The sequence below is a fragment of the Polypterus senegalus genome, chromosome 7, assembly GCF_016835505.1.
Source record: "Polypterus senegalus isolate Bchr_013 chromosome 7, ASM1683550v1, whole genome shotgun sequence".
Classification (NCBI taxonomy): Eukaryota; Metazoa; Chordata; class Cladistia; order Polypteriformes; family Polypteridae; genus Polypterus; species Polypterus senegalus.
Genome location: NC_053160.1, coordinates 188,724,029 through 188,747,385, shown reverse-complemented (window position 1 = coordinate 188,747,385; position 23,357 = coordinate 188,724,029). Strand labels below are relative to the sequence as shown.

Here is a 23,357-nt window from a genome sequence, read left to right as displayed (position 1 = left end):
CTTCCTGTCATGTGACCCTGACGTACTCCCGGGTCATAAGGCATAAAAGAACCCATAAGCCCCCCTACAGCGACTCCTGGTGGCCCCCAAGGTATCCAGCAGGGTTGTGTTAAAACACTACAAAGTCCATAAGGCCCTGCTGGACCTCGGGGCATGTTCCTGCTGTCGGGAGAGCTCCTCCTGGCAGCCTGGGGGTGCGAACCGGCATGGGAAGCCGGCAGTCCTCCACAGCTTTCTACATTGGTTCCAGATTCTAAGTGAGTGGAGCACAATTGGGTTATTAGTGTATTGCCGATAACGTGTGTTTATTGGAGCGCAGAGCAAGGAATACAAAGAAGTACTGCAGGATTTTACTTCTATTGCGGCCCATGCCTGTGTATGTTCTTCTATTTGTGTCCAGGTTCTTATCGCCTTACAGACCTTTTTCCCCAAAGGACGCCGCTTGGCCAAATGATTCCGAGGGCAGCCTGGTACACGTGCTTAGCCGGCACATGTCAGAACTAATGCCCCTCCGGACTCCAGACAAAAATAATAATAATTCTTTGCGTTTATCTAGCGCTTTTCTCACCACTCAAATCGCTCAGCAATTGCAGGTTAAGGGCCTTGCTCAAGGGCCCAACAGAGCAGAGTCCCTATTGGCATTTACGGGATTCGAACCGGCAACCTTCTGATTGCCAGTGCAGATCCCTCGCCTCAGAGCCACCACTCCCAGATCCTTAGCCTTTATTTTTGCTCCCCCATAAGACACCCACCCACTGCCCAAAGAATAGATAAAGAGTCCAAAATGTTCTTACTGTAAATGATAAAATATAATGATAAAGTTGTATTGATGATCAAAACTGGTTGTCTACCTTTGGCTTCCCATTAGAGGAAATAGCAAATATATATATGAAAAAATACTTTTTAAAACCCACGCTTATATTAAGTTAAAAAGTGTACTAAAAAGGGAAAAAAAAGTCTGTCATACATCACTCGTAAAATGAAAGCGTGGGCGCTTTTCATCAATCAACATTCTAAAAACACTTCTTAAAATCTTAGCAAAAGTGCCCAAGCACAAAGCAAAGACAACACAAGACGGGCTTAGGGACGACTCTGAATGTCCTCGAGTGGCCCAGTCAGAGCTCAACCGAACATCTCTGGAGAGATCTTAAAGTAACTCCTCCACTGATGGTCTATATCCATTTTAATGGTGAAGCTGGGTGATAGATAGATAGATAGATAGAAAGGCACTATATAATAGATAGATAGATAGATTATTAATTCCAAGGGGATGGTAACAGCAGGAACTGGGAGACCAGACAGGGTTGAGGGAAAGATGAATGGAGCAAAGTACAGAGTGGCCCAGTCAGATCCCAGACTTGAACCCAGTCGAACATCCCTGGAGATATCTGAATGTAGCAGGCCCCCGATGGTCTCCATCAAAGCTGACAGAGCTTGAGAGGATCTGCAGAGAACAATGGCAGAAGATCCTCAAATCCAGGTGTGTGAAGCTTGTCACGCCAGATCCAGGTACACTGCGGTATGGAATGATGGACAAAGGGTCTTCTTCAAAAGGGCCCTGATTACTTGTGCCAATGTGACATTTCAATTTTTTTGTTTTCATTAAATTTGCAAAAATTGCTAAAATCCTGTTTCCACTTTGTCATATCTGGGGCATGGAGCCCAGGATGGGCTCAGGTAAGGGGAGCCAATGTGGCAGGCTGAATGAATGTGCAGCTGCCCCTGATGTTTCCACTTGTCCTGTTGGCAGCTGGCTGGGTGGCTTTTCTCTCTTTAGCTCAGCTTGTTAAAGCAGGTGCTGTCTGATCCAGTGATCCATGTTCAAATTCTGCTTCTGGTACGTCTCAGGTTGGACATGAAGCAGCTGAGGGAGATGCAGGGCTGGGACCAGCAATTTGACACACTTGGCCACACTGTAGCACCAGCATCTGCATCCTGTGGCCACCATGGTTTGAACCTACTTGAAAAAAATTCTTGCCAGTGATAAAATTTGTACCAGATAAGCCTACAGTGGATGGTCAAAGTGTCGCCAACAACCAGCTGGTATGATTGGCAGTTCCATGGGCAATGGTGACCTCCAATGTAATGCCCTTTACTTTGGCTGTGTGCCATTTGAGAATGTTCTTCTTCTTCATTTGCCATTTGAGTCCGTGTTTGTGCCACCTTATTATACAGATCTAGAAGGCATCATTTTCAGCCGCTCAGTCATACATGCCTTCTCAAACCTGCTTTCGACACGCTGAGCACAATTTGGGCAGGGTATCTGTTCACTAGGACCACTTAACCATCTCTAATCAGTGTGACTCACATATCTTTAGAAATGTGGAAGAGAAAAGCTCAGAGACACAATTAGAGCATTAAAACTCCATACAGACAACAATAAACCTTGGGATTTGAACTCAGAACTTTGGATTCATGGACTAGGACCACTAACCAGTGTTCTCTGTCAATTAATCATTCGATCTGAGGATGACCCAGTGCTGTTTACTGCAGTTCAGTGGGCAAGGCACACATCATACTTAACATCTTGAATGGAGCTTCACCTTATCGTCTGCCCCTGGTCAAGAGATATTACCCTGTGATCCATGGTGGGCATCACCACCTTTTAAATGTTACAAAATGTTGATGTAAAAGCTGTGATGGTGCTATTACTCTAAGCATGGCTGATTCCTTCATAGTCTTTCCATTGACACCACTGTATCCCCAACAGAGACTATAGTGACAGCATGTGGATCTCGAGGCCACCAAGATATGAACCTGTCTGTTTACTGCATAAACGACAGGATTACAAATTGCTTATGCGATCAATGGTCTCAAAATAGTTGACAGCAGATTAATGGCCTTTGAAATAAAGGCCACCATGTGAGGGTGACTTCACGATTTGGAATGTCAGCCACGATCTAAGAATAGCCCACCTTGGCACACTGAACGGTTAATTTATGCTGAGAAGTGGCAAATATGGGGTGTGTGGGCTGCCAGGTCATCTGGGCTTTTAAGAAGAAACGTAAGTGGGCTGGCACAGTGGGCAGTGCTCAACATAAATTCAAGCCCTCCTCCTTGATCTGCCAGCATGATCTGCTGCAAATCTCCCTGATCCTCGGTGCTGGCTCTGCTCCTGAGAGCCCCTCATTAATTAAATGTTATCAGTCACCTAATCCTATTTGTGTAAATATTTACCCATCACACTTTAATGCCATTACATAATTTGGACGTGACATGAATGTGGACGCAAGTCAGAGATTTTATAAGACGATGAATGAACTCTCAAGGAGAGCCTCAGTGGGGAGATGACAACTCCATCTATTATATAGTGTCTTTCACTATCTATCTATCTATCTATCTATCTATCTATCTATCTATCTATCTATCATATAGTGCCTTTCATATCTATCTATCTATCTATCTATCTATCTATCTATCTATCTATCTATCTATCTAATCCTGCCTACTCTACTAATATTAAAATCTATCTATCTATCATATAGTGCCTTTCACTCCTATCTATCTATCTATCTATCTATCTATCATATAGTGCCTTTCACTCCTATCTATCTATCTATCTATCTATCTATTATATAGTGTCTTTCATGTCTATCTATCTATCTATCTATCTATCTATCTATCTATCTATCTATCTATCTATCTATCTATCATATAGTGCCTTTCATATCTATCTATCTATCTATCTATCTATCTATCTATCTATCTATCTATCTATCTATCTATCTATCTATCTATCTATCATATAGTGCCTTTCACTCCTATCTATCTATCTATCTATCTATCTATCTATCTATCTATCTATCTATCTATCTATCTAATAGTGTCTTTCATGTCTATCTATCTATCTATCTATCTATCTATCTATCTATCTATCTAATCCTGCCTACTCTACTAATATTAAAATCTATCTATCTATTATATAGTGTCTTTCATATCTATCTATCTATCTATCTATCTATCTATCTATCTATCTATCTATCTATCTATCTATCTATCTATCTATCTAATCCTGCCTACTCTACTAATATTAAAATCTATCTATCTATCATATAGTGCCTTTCACTCCTATCTATCTATCTATCTATCTATCTATCTATCTATCTATCTATTATATAGTGCCTCTCATTATCTATCTATCTATCTATCTATCTATCTATCTATCTATCTATCTATCTATCTATCTATCTATCTATCTATTATATAGTGCCTTTCAGATCTATCTATCTATCTATTATATAGTGCCTTTCAGATCTATCTATCTATCATGTAGCACTTCTCTCTTCTTTCTGTCTCTGATATAGTGCCTTTACATTATAAATTTTGAGCCCTGTATTTGCTTTCATAAATTAAATTATGTAACTAACAGTGATCTCAAAATGGCCTTTTCTCTGTACCCATTTCTGGGTTAGTGTTAGAAATGTATCACTTTTTCTTGTATTCCACTATTTTTTAATGTTTTCTGATGTATGGATAATGAGTAATATTAATAATAAAAAGAAGTAATAATAAAATGAGGATCATAAAACAGTCTTGTTCGAGGTCAGGGCTGTTGTGGTTTCCCTCTCTCTTTTGGCCTCATCTTTTTTTGATGAATTTGGGCCTTTTTGAGTTGTAAACCTGTAAGTCATATCAGCTGTGAAGTCTGATGAATGTGGACGACTTAAACCGTATTGTAAATTTCTTTCTAGTATTTTTTCCCTTTTAGCAGTGTTGGGCCATGTTCAGGTATTTCTATATTTTGAAATATTCTCCCATATTCATTTCTAAGGTGTATCGTTGACCCTTCCTCCTCACCTTTGCCTTCTTTCACTTATTTATTTGGTTGTCGTTTTCAGATGTTCACACCCGCACTCAGGGTGCTTCCCGTCATCTCTTGTCTCTTTTCTTACAGATGGTAGGCACTCGCCCAGTACAGCCCATTGCCACCAGTTTGCCGTTCTGGAAAGCGTGGCAGGTCATGTCATGTATGTGCCTGGGTTGGTGTGCCGATTTGAACAAACAGACCTGAGCAGGACAAGAAGAGGGTTTAATAAAATTGTTTTAATGAATAGGTCCGTAATCCAAAAAATGTGGTCAAAATGTGATCATAAATGAGCAGACAGCAAGATAAAGCAGAAAAATCCACAGAATCATAAACTAGTTAGGAACACAATGGCAGGAGGCACAAGACAAAGTTTGTCATTTCAAAAATCCATAAAATTCGACATACACAACCAGAAGACTTAAATAAATGGAGGTTACCCCTCGTTGACAAACCTACACAATACCCGAGGACCACCCGTTTTCAGATCATGTGACAGTTACATAATACATGCTGACTGGCGACCTGTTGTGCGTGATGTCATAAGATGGCGGTGGGCAGATCTTTGTATCATAACATTTGGATTAGGCACACGTCTTCGTGAAAATGAATGGAATGGTGGTTCTGAGGCTAGGGATTTGTGCCGGCAATCAGAAGGTTGACAGTGCAAATCCTTTAAATGCTCCTTGAGCGAGACCCTTAACGGGTAATTTCTCCGTCCTGGGTATGACATTAACCTGCATCCAGCCCTGCAAGCGATTCCTCCAACTTACAGGGAAAACTTGAGGGTTGGTGGCAGGATTGGCACTCCAGCCACCATGAAAAACAATCGGCTGCACTCGGGTCGCAATTTGGGTGGTCTGTTGTGTGGTGGGTGCGGCAATGCGCTGTAAAAATCAGTGCATGCTCCCAACCTCTCTTTCTGGCCCTGATTAACAACAGTGATGAGCAAACTGCTGAATTCGTGTTCGGTGAAAGTGCGGGAAGGCTTAGGAATTTCGGCGAACTCAATGGAATGTGTTAAAGTGAAGGGGGAACGAGAAAATGAACTAGTTTTGAGTGGGTTATGATGGTGCGATGGTCAAGTGTCCCTGTGTGCTAGGGAACCATCTGCCGACAACGCTGGATCAATTAGTTTGGACAAATATGTAATCTGAGCTGTGAGGCAACTGTGCCAGCCACGATGCCACTGTGCCCTTTCTGAGTTCACAGTACCCCAAGTCCTTTATCTGTCATTGCGTGTCCTGAGCTGCTATCACTACAACTAACTAACAGACACCCACAGAGGCCTGTGATGTAAGGGATCAGCGTTATGTACTCGGATGCAGTCATTGTCACTACCCCATCTGCACTACATGCTTAATCTCGCAGTGAAGACACAATGTGTGATTAATCTGTGCAGAACAATGAAGCATTTTCAAAATATTCTCATCATGGTCAGCTAATGTACCCCTGAAATGAAAATTTAAACACATGCAGGGTGCAAATCAAGCTAGAGTACTGATCAGGTAGTGACATCACACATACATGTCTATACCGTCAATTATTAGCAGATCGGGCAGCACCATAAGTACGCTTACAATATGCATGCATGAAAGTTCTGCTCAAATCGGGCAGGTAGCACAGAACGGGTAGTGACGTCTCCATCCATAGTTGCTACAGCTCTGTGATGTTACGCTGGCCTCACAAATCATCGCGAGGGGAGAAAAAAGTTTGTCTGAGATGGCTGTTTTTTCTTAGAAAAATTGCCAATAAAGGCCAAAGGCAAACCCGACAAATTTAATGCGAAAAACGTTTCACGACTATTTTATGCTATTAAATATCTTCGTCTCTTGATCGGACACTCTTTCAGTCCACTATTTTTAGTCCGAGCTTTTCCATCTTTGGTCCTAATAAATGGGCAACAATTACAAAACAGTACTGAATTGAATAATCTTTTTATGTTTTCTTATGTGCCAAATTGTTACGATTCTGAGCACTGTTAATGGTTTTGTGTTCAAATTTGCATTTACTTTTCCATTTTCCGGATTTATTTCAGTTCTGGAATATTTTGAGTTCAATTCTATTCAGATTTTGCGTTTTCAGTTTCATTTTGGTGCAAATTATATTTCTTTACGTCGTCATTTTTTTTTCTTTGCACAATGGAATTTTATATTTGTGTTCACCGTCATTTTGAGTGTTTTTTGCTGTCCATAACAGGGGGTCCGTTGCCACCACATAGCCAGTGGAAGCTGCCTCATTGTGACATCTTTTTCTGAAGGGTATTTAAGATGACGACACACAGGATTTATTGTCCAAGATTGTGGATACTTCCTAAATCTTTCGCGAGTGATTCTTAGTGTAGTTGCGTTTTTTCCAAAGTTGCCAAAGTTCAGCAGCTCCAACTCAAAAAATAAAATGGGATTCAACAAAAGCCTGATGCGCAGAAATGATTCCACAGACAAAATATCTTTGTTTTTTAAAAGTTTAGTTAAGTTTCAAAGTAAAAACAGTTACCATCCATCCATTTTCTAACCCGCTGAATCCGAATACAGGGTCACGGGGGTCTGCTGGAGCCATCCCAGCCAACACAGGGCACAAGGCAGGAACCAATCCTGGGCAGGGTGCCAACCCACCACAGGGCACACACCCACACACCAAGCACACACTAGGGCCAATTGAGAATCGCCAATCCACCAAACCTGCATGTCTTTGGATTGTGGGAGGAAACCCATGCAGACACGGGGAGAACATGCAAACTCTACGCAGGGAGGACCCGGGAAGCAACCGGGTCTCCTAACTGCGAGGCAGCAGCGCTACCACTGCGCCACCGTGCCGCCAAAAAAAAAAACAGTTACTAAAAAGAAAATTTTAATAGCAAAAAGGGAAAAATTCACGTTAAGAAAAGTTCAGTTCTAAGCTTAATCTTGTTACATCTCAAATCGTTACTATTTACTTAACATTTCTGAACCATTTCAAAACGGTATGCTTGTCCCATTTCTAAGTTGAAAATGGGTCTTTCAAGTCCCTGCTTACTGGGACCTGTTCTAGACACAACTGAATCAATTATCACACAGTTTCTCAGTTATAGTAAGGAGGTTGTATCTCTTATTAACCTAAAGGGGGAAAAGACAATACCATAAGCTATGACTATGAAAGAAATTTCTATTCTATTCAAATTAAGCAAACATTAATATGAGTTTAACTCAAAACTTGAACTTTCTAAGATTGGTTGTTACACTTAGTTTGTAAATTCTGTGCAGTTCATCTTTTGGCTACATTTTTAGGTCTCGGATTTTTTGGTGTATGTTTTGAGTTTTGTAGCTCTTATGAATGGTGTTTTGTTTTCCAGTTTTATCACATTTTGTCAAGCTGTGTTTGGGAATCTACATATGCTCATATTTATATTTTGGAGTGTAGGATCCATTTCGGAGACGTGGGCCGTCTCATTTTATGGAGCACTTGACTGTACGTCAACATGGAAAGTCATCTGGAGGTGTTGCCGTCGTGAAGGTACAGCATCGAGGTCAGGTTTCTTAAAAAGAATTAGCATATTCTATTGTAAGATGTCATGCTTTGTTATTTTTTGACTGTTTTTTTTTTTGGATTATATTTTAGGACCTGTCTGTTGGTTGTGTTGTCACTGGTTACTGTTATGGTTTTGTTAGGACTGAATTGCTTTTTTTGAATTTTTGTATGTTTTTCTGCATTGATTCTGGTAATCCTACACTCATTTTTTGTTGGTTTTTAGTCCGACATTCGTTTGTGGTGATTCTCTTTTGTTTTGAAGGTTTGAAATTTTTTTTAGCTCAGTTTGTATGCCATTTTGGTTTTTACCCTCGCCACCATCACTATAGCAAATGCTGTTGTTCTTAGGGCACGTCCTCTGCGGTTGTGCCATGACGTGTCTGGTTACAAATCGGGAGTGGTCTTCCCTTAGACCTTCTCGTATAATCAGATATGGGGAATGGATATTTGAGGAGTAAACCACGAGACAATGACTATGGTCTTATTGTATGTATATTAAAGAAGCATCAACAACAAATTAAATTAATAATAGATTGATTAATTATTATAAAAGTAAAGCTGAATAAATCGGACTCTGCAGCTGCATGAATAAAAGATAGAGTACCACTTCTGGTTAGCAGAAATATTTCAAAAGTTGATAGAAATCTACATTTTGTGCCTAATATTTGTAAGCAAAATTTGGTTGACCTAAGTAAAAGTGTACTCAAGTTATTGTGTTTACACACACACACACAGGCAAATGGTATTTTTGGAATCAGGGAAGTCTAAAACATCGAGATTCATCAAAATCTCGAAATGGAATTTTTGGAGGATTCCAATACTTTTCCTATACTTCATATACGACAAAGTCAGGGGTCTAAAACATCGAGATTCATAAAAATCTCGAAATGGAATTTTTGGAGGATTCCAATACTTTTCCTATTCTTCATATACGACAAAGTCAGGGAAGTCTAAAACATCGAGATTCATAAAAATCTCGAAATCGAATCTTTGTACAATTGCATAAATTCTAGACTAATTTAGACATCCCTGAGTCTGATTTAGTTTCTCATTGGGAAAGTATTTGTATCACCCAGAATTTCATTTTTGAAGTTTTGATGAGTCTTGACATTTTAGGCCTCCCTGACTTTCTCATAAACGAAGTATAGGGAAAGTATTGTAATCATCCAAAAATTTGATTTCGAGATTTGATGAATTTCGATGTTTTAGACCTCCCTGACTTTCTCGTAAACAAAGTATAGGGAAAGTATTGTAATTGTCCAAAAATTCCATTTCGAGATTTGGATGAATCTCGACATTTAGACCTCCCTGAGTCCGAAAATACCATTTTTTGAAATTATGTCAGTGTGTGTAAACATGATCACTTGTGTATTGTCACATGGGGGCGAGACCAGACCATGTGGGGGCGACCGCCCTGGTGGCTATGGGGACCATGAGTACAGAGCTTCAAAGCTCAACCCTGTAGGTACCCATGGTCACAGCCAGGGGGCACCCTAATGCCTTGGGAGCCCTGGATCTCAGCACTTCTTCCACACCCAGAAGTGCTGGGGGGAAGAGGATCGGGGACACCCAGAGTGCTTCCGGGTGCACAGCTGGTACTTCCGCCACACCAGGGAGTGCCGGTGGAAGATTGTCGGAATGCAACTGGAGCACATCCGGGTGATTATAAAAGGGGCTGCCTCCCTCCATACGATAGCTGGAGTCGGGAGAGAGGGAAGGAGGCTGCCTGAAGAAGGAAAAGGCATTTGAGGAGTTGGCCTGGACGTTTGGGGACTTTGGGGTTTGTGCACTGTAAATATGGAAAATAAAGCGTGTTGTGGGCGATTTAAACGTATCCGCCTGTCTGTGTCCAGGTCATCTTCTACAGTGTGTTTTCACGGAGGTCAACCAAATTTTGCATACAAGTATTACGTACAAAATGTAGATTTCCATCAACTTTTGGCTATTTCCGTTAACCTTTTATTCATGCAGCTGCAGAGTCCGATTTATTCAACTTTCCTTTTATAATAATTGTTCGATATGTTATTGATTTGATTTGTTGTTGATGGTTCTTTAATATACATAATATAAAAATATAATCCTTGTCTTGCGGTTTACTCCTCAAATATCCATCCGCATATCTGATTATACGAGAGAGTCGAGGGGAGACCATTTTTATTAAACAGTACCAATAGTTATATGGGGGTTATGTTGTTTTGTTTTAACAGGATTTTCCGGGTGTTCTGGTTATTTAATTCATTATTTACTGATTAGTGGGTCTGAAATAGTTGCAGCTTTCATCATCCCGGGTGTCTGCTCTGCTTGTTGTTAGTTGTCACTATGAGGGTTAAATGAAGGGAGCAAACTACATAGGAAAAGGAGTAAATGATAGGAAAACAACAAAAGAGAGCTACGCATTTAAACTTTAGAAATAATAGGGAAATTCTTTTCTAAATGTCTTGTAAATGTAAAAACTTTACTGCTGCGCTTTCCTGAATGCAGAATTAAAGAAGAGAAAAGAAAAGACCAGCTGATGTATAAATGAGATCAATTACTGTCACTGGTTGTGAGGCTGGTTTCAGCCACATGGGGGACCCCAGGACCGAGTTTGGGAACCTCGAAATCGAGAATTGAAAAATAAACCCAGAAATGAATTCTATGACTCAGAAAACCCCCCAAACAAGTATAAGACCACACCACACGATAAAGAATATTAAATAAAAAAATGACTAACACAACCCAAATGTAACAGCCTTGGCTTCGACGATGTTTTGATTGCTCCAGTTTTGACCCGTTTTTCTTTTCACTCGTCTGTTCTCCCACTCATTTCACTGGTTTGGAATCAATTCATATTTTCTTTGTGTTTATTTCAATCGTTGTGATTGATTTGCCACTTGTTTTGGGGGTTTTTAGTCTCATTGAATTCATTACCGTTTTGATGCTCATTTTTCATTTAACAATCTACATTTTTAATTGTATAATTTTGTGGTTCGCTTTGGGCGACATTTTGTATTTCAACGATTGCCGTCATCGTGGACAACCATTGGCAGGGGAGTGTCCTGCTCTGTCAGAGGTCGTGACCTGTGGGTGACCGGCATGACGAGTTAAAAGATTGTCTGAAAGTCCAATCCAGTTTGTGCTAAACATCCTTCTACTTAAAACTTCGATTGTTTGATTCATTTGGTTGTGCATGAGAACTTTTGACTTGGATTTTCATCTCTCTTTTTGGCTTGTTGATTGTGTGTTTGGATCTCGCCCTCCTACGTAGTTCTCACTAAAATATTATGTCAGTTCGAACAGCTGGGAAGCCCACCCATTATTTTGCTTCTGGTCCCTTCCAAATCAAATCTGCTTTTCCGCAAACCAAAGCAGAAGAGTCGGTTTGATTGTTTGCTCCCTGGTTTTGGTGTCTGCTAGTTTCTTACTTCATATGGTGTAATATCGCTGCTGCCCTTGTGGCCTGTCAGTTTTTTTCACCTGTGGAAGAACACAAATCTAAAAGCTGTGTATTTCTTTTTTTTATATACGTGTATTCCAAAAATAATCCTGTTGAGTAGCCTACACAACTAAAACGTGACAAATCATAAATATATTGTTTACTGTTCAGTTCATTACCTGATATCTCATCATTTATATTGCATAAAACTTCAGACTCTGCATATTTTGCCAGATTTCTGTTATGATTCTATAGTGCAGTGCTTGGATCAGCCAGCGGCATGCACTGCAAATATCATCAACCAAAAACTGTTACATAGTGACCCAGACTTACAGTACCAACTCTCTTCTTTTTATCAGATCCTGCCTACTACGCCAAATGTCTCCGATCTCACTAAGCAAGCCACCTCTCATTCCTATTGCGACCTTTCCTTGTAGACAGCTTATTAAACATTAGCGTCATTTAGTCTGTCCGTTTTACATGTCCCAAACGTTCCACTTTCACAATGTCGCCTCCTTCTTCTTCTCTTTCATTTCAAGAGTCACACTAAACGTTAGTTCACTTGTAAAGTTGAGAATCAAACCTCCAATCGATTTTTGTGTTACTGTGAATATCGACTAAAGAAATATTAGAATCACTCAATCCTAATAAGTGGGGTGCCCGTGTTTTAGGTGAAGTTTTTTTTTTCTCATTATTCATTTATTGTCTCCAGACCCTGGGGTACACATTGTAATTCGTGTCACTCCTAGCTTTTCCATAGACCCCACAGTCGGAACCTGAAGCCCTGTACTGAATATCAGAATCTGTTTTCGATCGCTGCGATTGAAAGACATATTTGATTGGAGGACCATACGAAGCGGATGATGGTGGAGCAGAAAGGGTGGCTTTTAAGGAGAGGGGATGCTGTTGGTACTGCTGGATCCCTTTGGAGCGTGGCTTGTAGGAAACCTTCTCTTTCCACTCCATCGGTGGTTCCGGTAGCGTTTTCCTCTGAGCTGCTGAAATAACGCTGGCCGCGACATACTCTTGAACATTTTGGTAATTAAAGGCCTCGTCAACCAGACCCAGCGGACTTCTTGCGGCAGCCTGCCATGGAGTCGGTGCTTTCCCACCATGATCTATGAACGACCTTTGCTTCTGGAAAAGGCCATCGGTAGGCTGGAAGACAGGAGTGGTACATGGGGAGATGCTCTGGAAGTCGGAAGATGGCAGTCTTCTTGGCAGGCTCAAGGATCGACTCCGGTCGAGGCCCTAGGAGGACAAATTCAAGACGTTATGTACAGATAAGCAGCTTGCAATGACAGCCCCCACTTTATACCGCTAATGAAAATTCGGGGACCTGGCACGGCATTTCAAGGTGGAGCCTGAAAGAGCAAAACCTGCCATTTGCTGAGCTACAGTGCAGCTGATGTTTCGAGGATTAGTAAAGTCTGAGTTTAGAGCTAACCTAAACCAAATGGAGATTATCTAAAAAAAAATAAAAGAGGACGTTAGGGCAAATTTGGACTAAAAATTAACTTCTTGAGTGACAGAAATTGAAGCAAAGAGTAGCTGTAGTCAAGGCAAAGATCTGGTACAGGTGAGTCCATAAATCGTAACTGTTGTACCTCACTGCATTTAACAGGAGACAGACACGCGGTTGAAGTAACAAAGTCAGTGTCAGTACTGAGTGATCCAGGAAACCAAATACGAAACCTAAATGTGAACAGAAATCGTAGTCGAGAGAAACGGGAAGTTTAAGAACAGCACAAATGAACTTAGAAATTATTTTGTCTTGAAATCCGCAACCTTGGACAAGAAAGTGAACTTGATACCTGGTGACCCCAGATTTCACTGTAGTAGTGACCTCTAATTTTGCCTATTGAAACCACAGACAAACCACCTGGAAACAAAATGGGTGTTGCAGGAGAAACAGAAGGAGAATTAAGAAGGATTTTAAGAAGAAGGCAAATAAACTTAGACTTTGAGATAAGATAGTGAATTTTATACCCTGTTAACCCCAGATGTCACTCAGGCGATGACCTCAAATGGTCAGTCGGTCATTCTCCAATCCGCTATATCCTAACACAGGGCACAAGGCAGGAACAAACCCCGGGCAGGGCGCCAGCCCACCGCAGGCCACACACACCCACACACCCGGGACAATTTAGGATCGTCAATGCACCTCACCTGCATGTCTTTGGACTGTGGGAGGAAACCCACGCAGACACGGGGAGAACATGCAAACTCCACGCAGGGAGCACCCGGGAAATGAACTCGGATCTCCTAACTGTGAGGCAGGAGCGCTACCACTGCGCCACCATGCCACCACCTTGAATGGTGCCTATGACAATTCTCTAAATTATGTCATCCTATTGGAAAGGAAATGGCATTGTGGGAGAATGTGACAATTAATAAAATCAAAATACAGCAATTTGCAACCACCAGTGTAATAATGAAGACAGTGAAAGAAATGTGTTGCTGGAAAGTTACATTTAGAATGTAATTGTTAGTAGGATTCAAAGACGTTGTCTATGTACGGATCTCTAAGTGATTTAATCCCAAATGTTTTCCAGACATTAAAAACTGCATACGTTTGCGAGGGTTGGAAAAGGTAGTTCTTGTGCAGAGGTGCCACCGATAAAAGATTCTCTATCTTAAAATACGTTCTACATTGGTTCCATATTCTAAGTGAGTGAAGCACTATTGGGTTATTAGTATATATATTAATTCACAAGAAGTTAATTAGCAGCACAAACAGGGCACTCATTAAAAACTGGGTTAGAGTGAAAACCTGCAGCCACGGTGGTCCTCCAGGACCGGACTTGGCGACCTCTGTTATAGCGAGTCCACGGCTCGAAATGGATGGCCAGTTTTTTAATAAATAATCGCCGCACTCGTGCCACGTCCCCATTATAAATAGGAGGAGGGCAAGTGCAGAGGGGGAAGAAAAGAGAGAAGACGGACAGATGGAGGTTAAGAAGGACAGAAGGCAGGAAGCTAAGAGCCGGTGCAGGACTGATCGAGTGAGAGCAGGCTCTCTGGTTAGTGCAGGCAGCCGAGGAGAGACCCCCTGGAATGGGGGCTTGGCCAACACTTAGGGGGGCTGAATGAAGGGCTGGCTCCAGCTGAGCGAACTCAGGAGCTGCAGTGCTCCAGAAGGTGGTTGGCTTGCCGTATAAGACCGGGAAGGCAGCGGGAGTCAGGGAGGCATGGGAGAGTTTGCCCCAGTGTGAGCACCCTGTTCGCTGGGGAACCCGAGTCTCGGTCTGACGGATCAGCTGTATGAAGCCAGGGAGTCGGAAGGCTACCGGACCACTGTGGAGGGCAGCTGCACCTTCAGGTAGGGTGACTCCCCTGTCACAGGGCCCGTATGGGAGAAGCAGGAGAGCCACCAGCAAAAGGAAGTTTTAAAAGCGTACAGTTTCCAGCCTGTTGTTTTTAAACTCGTTTTAAAGGAATATCTATTGGATTTTTAACCTCCACTTTTATCACCGTGATTTTATGGATTATTTATTTATTGACTTTGAACCACTGTACTTTGGGCATCCATTGACTCTTTTTAATAAAAGCACTTCTACACCTTTTAGCTCCATCCCCTTGCTCTGTTTGAGGATTACCAACGGTGTTGGGTTCAAGGGCTCCCAAAAGGAAAGAGGGAGTGTGGAGCAGGACCCACACCTTCACGTAGGGTTTTTAATTCGACTAGGAAAAAGAGAATTTAAACAATTTTTAGCAAACGGCTGCAACAGAACAAAATCTGAAGGGGTCCAAAGACTGTGTGAAAGTGACGCAGGTGACACGGTGAGCCCAGACAACCCCACGTGTCCTCACTTTTCGTTCTCTCCAACCTACTTTTCCTTTACCTGTCCCGACGCCAGTGGTGTTGTTTGGTTGGGGGACATTGTTGTGTTTGGGACTTTAGCCCCTGATCTCAGGCACTCGGCCCCTAACCTTCAACAGTCGTCCGCGAAAAAACCTGTCCTAAGACCTTCAGCCCGTTATCGTTATCGCTCAACCCCAAATATCCTGACTGGGTGGGTGAGCTCTTCACAGGGAAACACACACACACTTTTCCTTCTAACATATGCTGGACTAACTAACTGCATTATTAGAGAGGACGCTAAGCCCTTAAACAATGCTAAAGCTAGCGACTCGCCTTCCAGACACCACTGAAGTGAACATAAACTCCAAAAAAAAAAAAAATTGAAAGCTAAAAATACGAGTTTGGACGGAGGAAATCTCCCTTAGGAAAAGTCAAACAGCCTCATTAAAGAATTAAGAGCCACAGCCACACAACGTGAGGAGGAACCACATTCCTTTATAAAAGACAATAATAGTAGACTAGGAATAGCAGGCATGGCCCACTGGAAAAAAATCATAAAAATAAATTGATGGAGTAGACTTTAAAAATGAGTGGCTCTTGTGTTAGGCACATTTTTATATACACAAACACTTATACATATACATATATGTGTGTGTGTATAATATATATAGATATATAGAGATATATCATACAGATAGATGTATACATACAGTATATATCATTCATAGAGAGAGAGAGATGTACTGTATATATATATATAGATATATATCATACAGATATATGTAGATATATATATTACTGTATACAAATAGAAATAGATTTACTGTGTATAATGTATAATACTGTATATAAATACAGGGTGATGAACAAGCAGATATGAACATGACATTTAACACTCTCAGATCTCCAATTTAGCATCACAGCGGGTCACAGATTAAGTCAACTTCAATATAAATCTGGAATTCATTAGTGGAGGTTTAAATTAAACCACCCCATAATAAGCACTTAATGAAAAACGGATTGATGTAGATAGAGAGCCCCCTGGTGGTTAAGATGTCACACCATAAAGTGTACTGTCTTGCTGTAGGGCCTCCTTCCCGACTCTCTCTGTGGATCAGTGTGTCGGGGCTCACATCTTTCCACTATGGAGATGTCATTTGTAAGTTACTTTGGGCAACAACATCAACTGAATCAACGTGGTCATTGAATTTACTGTCATATATCTGAAACAAATCAATTAAGTTTAGGTAAGTTGAACTTTGCCACTCCAGTGCCGTCATCTATGAGTAGTCGGACATATAATGAATAGATAGAGAGACTGATATGAAAGGCACTATGCAATAGATAGAGAAATGTGAAAAGTACCTTTAAAATAGACTAATACATTTGAAAGGCACTATATAAAAACCAGAGGGATGTACTGGAAAGATACAATATATTAAATGGATAGATAACTGTGAAAGGTGCTATATAATAGATAGATAGGAAAGAGGCAATAAAGAGATAAATATGAAAGGCACTATTGAACAAATAAATAGATACAATGAAACATACTTTACAATGATATATGTGAAAGGTGCTAAATAATAAATTGGAAGGAGATAACAGATAAACAGATATGAAAGGCACTATATAATAAATAAGTAAGAGTTAGGAAATAATGAGAGAGATATAAAAGGCACTGTAGAACAGATAAACAGAAAAAGTGAAATACATATTATAATGTCATATGTGAAAGGTGCTATAATAAAAATGAAACGAAAGGCAATAGATATGAAAGGAATGATAGGGTAGATAATAGATACATGTGAAAGTCACTATAAAATAAATAGATACGAAATAGGTGATAGATATGAAAAGCACTATGTAATAGATAGGAAAGAGGCAGTAGATAGACATGAAAGGCACTATAAAATAAATAGAAAGAGGCAATAGATAAATGTTAAAGGTAGTGTATAATAGGAAATAAGTGATGGATATGAAAAGCACTGTGTAACAGATACATGTGAAAGACACTATATAACAGATAGGAAAGAGGCAATAAGAAAATGATAATGAAAGGCACAACAGAATAGAGAAATGTGAAAGGCACTCTATAATAACTAGAAAGACAATAGATAAATATGAAAGGCACTACAGAGCAGATCAATCGATAAATGTGAATGGCACTATATAATAGTTACATGTGAAAGGCACTACATATTACATTGATAGGAAAAAGGTGATTGATGTGAAGGATGCTGTATAATAAATAAATATGAAAGGCACTATATAATAAATAGGAAAGAGGCAATAGATATGAAAGTCACCATGGAATAGATAAATGTGAATGGCACTATATAACAGATATGTGAAAGGCACTATATGATAAATACAGGAAACAGTTGTTAGATATGAAAGGCACAATGTAATAGATACATGTAGAAGGAGTAAAATAATAAATAGATTGGAAAACGACAATAAACAGCTATGACAGGCACTACAGAACAGACAGATACATGTGAAAATCACTATATAATAAATTAATAGAAAGGCAATATATACATATGAAAGGCACTATAAAACTGATAATTAGATAAATGTGAATGTCAGTATAATTAGATTTTTTTAATGTTAACTTGGATCACTGATAGGCACGCTGCAGAAAAGTCACATGTGAAAGAAGGTCACCTGCGATGTGTTGTGACCTACGCGACTGGACCTCCAGTGCCTCCGGTCCACCTTCGCCTTATAAAGAGACATTTTAATAGATGGGCCCAGAGGGTTTTGGCAGCCACCTGTCAAGTTTCTTTAAATTAACCCAATTAATCTACTCAGGCAGAAGTGACACCCGAGCTAGTTAACTTGAGTGACAATTGCTGGTGACATCAGAGTGACCAAGTCCTATCGCTTATTCTCGGTTCTTCATCCAGGCACTGGCCGATTCACGGAAACTGCTTACAAATCCTGATTTATTGCGCTCATTTTTTCTCATAAAATCCCTGAAGTTTTCCCCTTGGTTAATTGTTAACCATTTTAAAAAATGTTCCTGGACTTGTGTCACTGCGACATTACGTAACTGTTTCACTCAGCTAATGGACTTTAAACGTCGGACGCTTTTAACAGGAATCGGCTTAGCGCGGCGCTCCGTGTTCTGCACTGCCCGGCTTAAGCTGTGCGCTCGCCGTTTATTTACAGGCTGCCGGCTTTGCCCTGATTCGCACCGACCCCCGCTCTCCCAAAAAAAGAAAAAAAAGTCCGACGCCTCAGTGACGTCACGGCTCTCGCCCAGCCCCGAGCCCGCCCTGTCGTCTCCAGTTGTCTGAAGCGGAGTTCAGGCAAATGAGATGTGGCTGCTGCCCCCAGCTGGTAAGGCTGCGCAACTCCAACTTGATGAGTCGAATATCCCATTGTGGACTGCAAGAGGTGTTAGGGCATTCTTTTTTAAAATAACAGTTGGAAATGTTCCGAAAATAAGAATACAAAGTAGGAAGCTGAAATCAGATACCACCAGGAATGCCAGTCTATAGCAGGATCTGGGGGCAAATCATAAAAGTACCATCAAATTCTGCATACAAAAATCAGGCTGGAATTTGAACCTGGGATTTGATTCCATTGGTGTGAGGCAATTATGCCAAGAGCCGAGTCACAGTACAATTATAAAGTCTTCAGCCCTCTTCACCTTCTGCACAACTTTATTATGCTGGATATTAAATTTTCAATAGATATATTTTCAATTTTTGTCCATCACTCTATGCTCTAAAACCCATGCGCAATTTAAAATATGTTTCCAGAAAGGTTTTCAAATTTAATAAAAATTAAAAACTGAAATCTCTCATTCTTAGAAGTATGTAGACACCTAATTCAGTACTTTAGTGAAGCCCCTTTGGCAGCAATTACAGTTTTAGGTCTTTGTGGGGTAAATCTCTACAAGCTTTGCACACCTGGATTTGGGCAGTTGATCCCATTCTTCTTGGCAGATCCTCTCAAGCTCTCTCAGATTGGATGGAGACCTTCTGTGAAGTGCCATCTTCAGTGTTCTCCACACGTGTTCTATGGGGTTGCCGCCTGGGCTTTGATGGGGCAATCAGAGTCTTGTCCTGAAGCTATCTTGTCTGTACGCTCCACGTCATTTAACTGTTGCCCCAGTCTGAGGTGGTGTGCAATCTGAAGCAGGTTTTCTTCAAGGACCGCTCTGTATTTGACTGCATTGATCCTCTCCTTAGTTCTGACCTGTCTCCCTGTCCCTGCGCCCCATGACATGACATTGCCACCACCATGATTCTCCATAAAGAGACGAACAGATGATGAACAGTTTCTGATCTTCACAAGACATGGTGCTTGCAGTTCTGCCCACAGAGTAATCTTTTTGTCACACCAGACCAGACGGTCATCGTCCTTATTCTCCCAAAGTCCTTTAAACTGTTGTATTTTAATCAAGAGTGGGTTCTGTCTGGCCACGCTACCACGTGCCTGGTTGATGGAGTGCTGAAAATGGTGGCTGCTGCCCCCTGCTGGGAAGGCTGCGCAAACCCAACTTGATGGGTCGAATATCCCACTGTGGACAGTAAGGGGTGTTGTCCTTCTATTGGGCTCTCCCATCTCAGCAGAGGACTTCTGAACCTCTGTTACTGTCACCAGTGGGTTCCTGGTCGCCTCACTGAACAGGGCCAGTTACTCGGTTTGATCAGACAGCCCACTTTTACGAAGATTTCTGTTCCAAATTTCTTCCATCTCACAGTTCTTGAGGCCCCTGCACTCCTGGGAACACTCAAAGCTTTACAAATGATTTGATCCCCTTGCCCTGATCTGTGCCTCACCGCAGTTTGATTACGGAGGTCTACAGAGTGTCCCGTAAACTTGGTTGGACTTTTGTAATGACCATACAGTGTGAATTATGGACCTTCTGTCCACGGGTACACACGTGTGTGCTTTTCTAAACGACATCCAGTCAATTCAAATGGCCGCAAGTGGACTCCAGTTATGTTCTTGAAACATACTCACCGAAAACCCGATGGAAGAAACAAGCCCACGTGAGCAATCTATTTAGTTAGCCAATAAAAGGTGTCATTTCTCCTGTATCAGCCTATGGCTAACCCAGTACAACAATCTACTGTTCTAGAAACATCCATCCATCCATTATCCAACCCGCTATATACTGACTAAAGGGTCACAGGGGGTCTACATCTCAAAGAGAAAAAAAACAAACAGGGGGGCACAGCCAAAGGTCCTAGAATACTTCTAGGAATGGGACATTTCAGTTCTTGACGTCTGATAAATTTGCAAACCATGTTGTCACTTTGTCATTATGGGTTATGTGGCACATTTCTCCACTTAAAACTAAAACTAGAACACAGTGAAGTGCACAGAGAGCGAAGGGGTCTGAAGACTTTATCAGTCCACTGTCCTTTGAAGGCATCGCCAACTGATTGGACGCCGGTTACTCAAGGAAAAGTCAAAAATCACAGAGTAGGGAGCTTAAGGACTTCACCTTTAAAAGTGGGATGAGTTTTTCATGAGTTAAAATATGTTGTCCACATCCATCTGTCCATTCATCCATTTTCCAAACCCACGTTATCCTGAGTATCCTGCAATGCGGTGCTCACTGGATGTTCAAACTGTTCTTTATTCAGCTGACAGTTAATACAAAATGCTGCTGCAAGAATTATTACAAGAACAAGAAAACACGAACACATAACTCCATCCATCCATTTTCTAACCCGCTGAATCCGAACACAGGGTCATGGGGGTCTGCTGGAGCCAATCCCAGCCAACACAGGGCACAAGGCAGGAACCAATCCTGGGCAGGGTGCCAACCCACCGCAGGACGAACACATAACTCCAGTTCTTAAATCCTTACAGCGGCTCCCAGTTAAGTTTAGGGCAGATTTCAAAATCCTCCTTTTAACATATAAAGTATTAAATGGCTGAGGTCCGGCTTACTGGTCTGAACTTATCATGACTTACAAACCTGAGCGCACATTAAGATCTCAAGATGCCGGTCTGCTTATTATTCCAAGGATTAATAAAATAACAGAGGGAGGTCGAACTTTTACTTACAGGACCCCCCTAAACTGTGGAGTGGTCTGCCTGCTACAATAAGAGATGCCCCTTCGGTCTCCTGGCTGAAGACTCACGACTTCACACACCCTGACTAAAGCTGCTGGTTAGCTACCCAGACTACATCTCTGTTGTTAGTCATTAGCACTAAAACACAAGTAACATCCGTCCATCCATTATCCAACCCGCTATATCCGAACTACAGGGTCACGGGGGGTCTGCTGGAGCCAATCCCAGCCAACACAGGGCACAAGGCAGGAAACAAATCCCGGGCAGGGCAGAACATAAGTAACATGATAGTTATAATTTGTGACTAACCCTCACCTATTCTGTTTCTCTTCTCGGTACTCAAATGTGGCACTTGGTGCCCACTGCCCACCTGCCAAGTTTGTTTTGCCTGCCTAAGGTAAAGTCATCCCTTATGGAGGATCACAGGAATCGTGAGGTAGAGGGGTCCTTACATCGGATTGGCTGGCCCAGTGCTGACTCAACTGTGGAATGGCCAATAGGGGGAGACAGCTTGATGGCCGAGGTCTCCAGGACTCTCTGAACAAATCCAAATCATATTATGGGATATCATCTACTGTTAAACTCTGCTCTGTACTTGTAAAATTTTTATTTTTCTACTGTATTGAGGATTTGTTCTGTTCTGTGTATTGTATTGTATTGACCCCCTTTTTCTTTTTGACACCCACTGCGCAACCCAAACTACCTGGAAAGGGGTCTCTCTTTGAACTGCCTTTCCGGAGGTTTCTTCCATTTTTTCCCTACTGGAGTTTTTTTGGGAGTTTTTTCTCGTCTTTTTAGAGAGTCAAGGCTGGGGGGCTGTCAAGAGGCAGGGCCTGTTAAAGCCCATTATGGCACTTCTTGTGTGATGTTGGGTTATACAGAAATAAATTGTATTGTATTGTATTGTATGGTCATGGTGAACCTGGAGCCTATCCCGACAGATATTAGGGTGCAGGATGCCAGTTCATCACAAGGTGAGTGCACACACACACACACACACACACACACACACACACACACACACACACACACACACCTTGGGACCCACCTAACCTGCATGTGTTTGAATTGTGGGAGGACACCTGGTGAAACTCAGACAATGTGCAGACTCCATACAGGGATCATAATCTGTGGAATTCGTCTCATTTCATTCTCAAACTTGCTTAATGCCGTTCCAGGTCAGGGGTCTTAAGCTGTTACGCCGTACCCAGAGTTTCATCACTGGCTCAGCGTCGTTTTTGTTTTAACACATTGACTTTGTGGTCATTTGAATACTATTTTGTAATTGCTGCTTCTAAATCTGTTTTCGTTTGGTTTATGTTGGATTATTTTAAAGTATTTTGTTTTGCTTGTTAGTTCGCTTTTATTGGGTGTGTTTCCATATAACCGAGATGGCCACATCTGCCTGTCTATCTGCCTGCAGACAATCCAACTCCTAGAGTACCAATTTTGTTGACATTTGGCCCACTTATTCTGCTAGGAAATTTGTTAGGAAAATTCAGCTTTTGTTTAGATGTCTCAAGTAAAGGACGCTTTACACGTTTTAGAAATTTCAAAATTACCCACAAAAACGTTTTAGCAAAATTTCAAACTTAATCTGTTTTAAAACAGAGAAACATTCTTTGAGTTCGGCCCTGTCACAATACTTGTCTTTTCCAGTGATTTTTGGTCTCGGCGAGTTGGAGGCACACGCCCATGACTTCCCCTTGTGTGGTGTGACATACCCATTGCCACAGTCCAACCAGTCTGCGACTCTCTCTGTGTGCATGACAACCAAT

At 41.4% G+C, this 23,357-nt stretch overlaps 1 protein-coding gene across 1 annotated transcript in view; it reads right to left on the bottom strand.

Annotated features, from left to right (window-relative positions):
- Positions 1-10,625: 10,625 nt before the first annotated feature.
- The window catches only part of LOC120533081 (synaptopodin-2), a 31,340-nt gene continuing 18,608 nt past the window's right edge, over positions 10,626-23,357 (bottom strand). Inside the window, exon 2 of the mRNA XM_039759736.1 lies at positions 10,626-12,977. Coding sequence (XP_039615670.1) covers positions 12,426-12,977 — 552 coding nt within the window. The 3' untranslated portion in view covers positions 10,626-12,425. The remainder of the gene's footprint in view (positions 12,978-23,357) is intronic.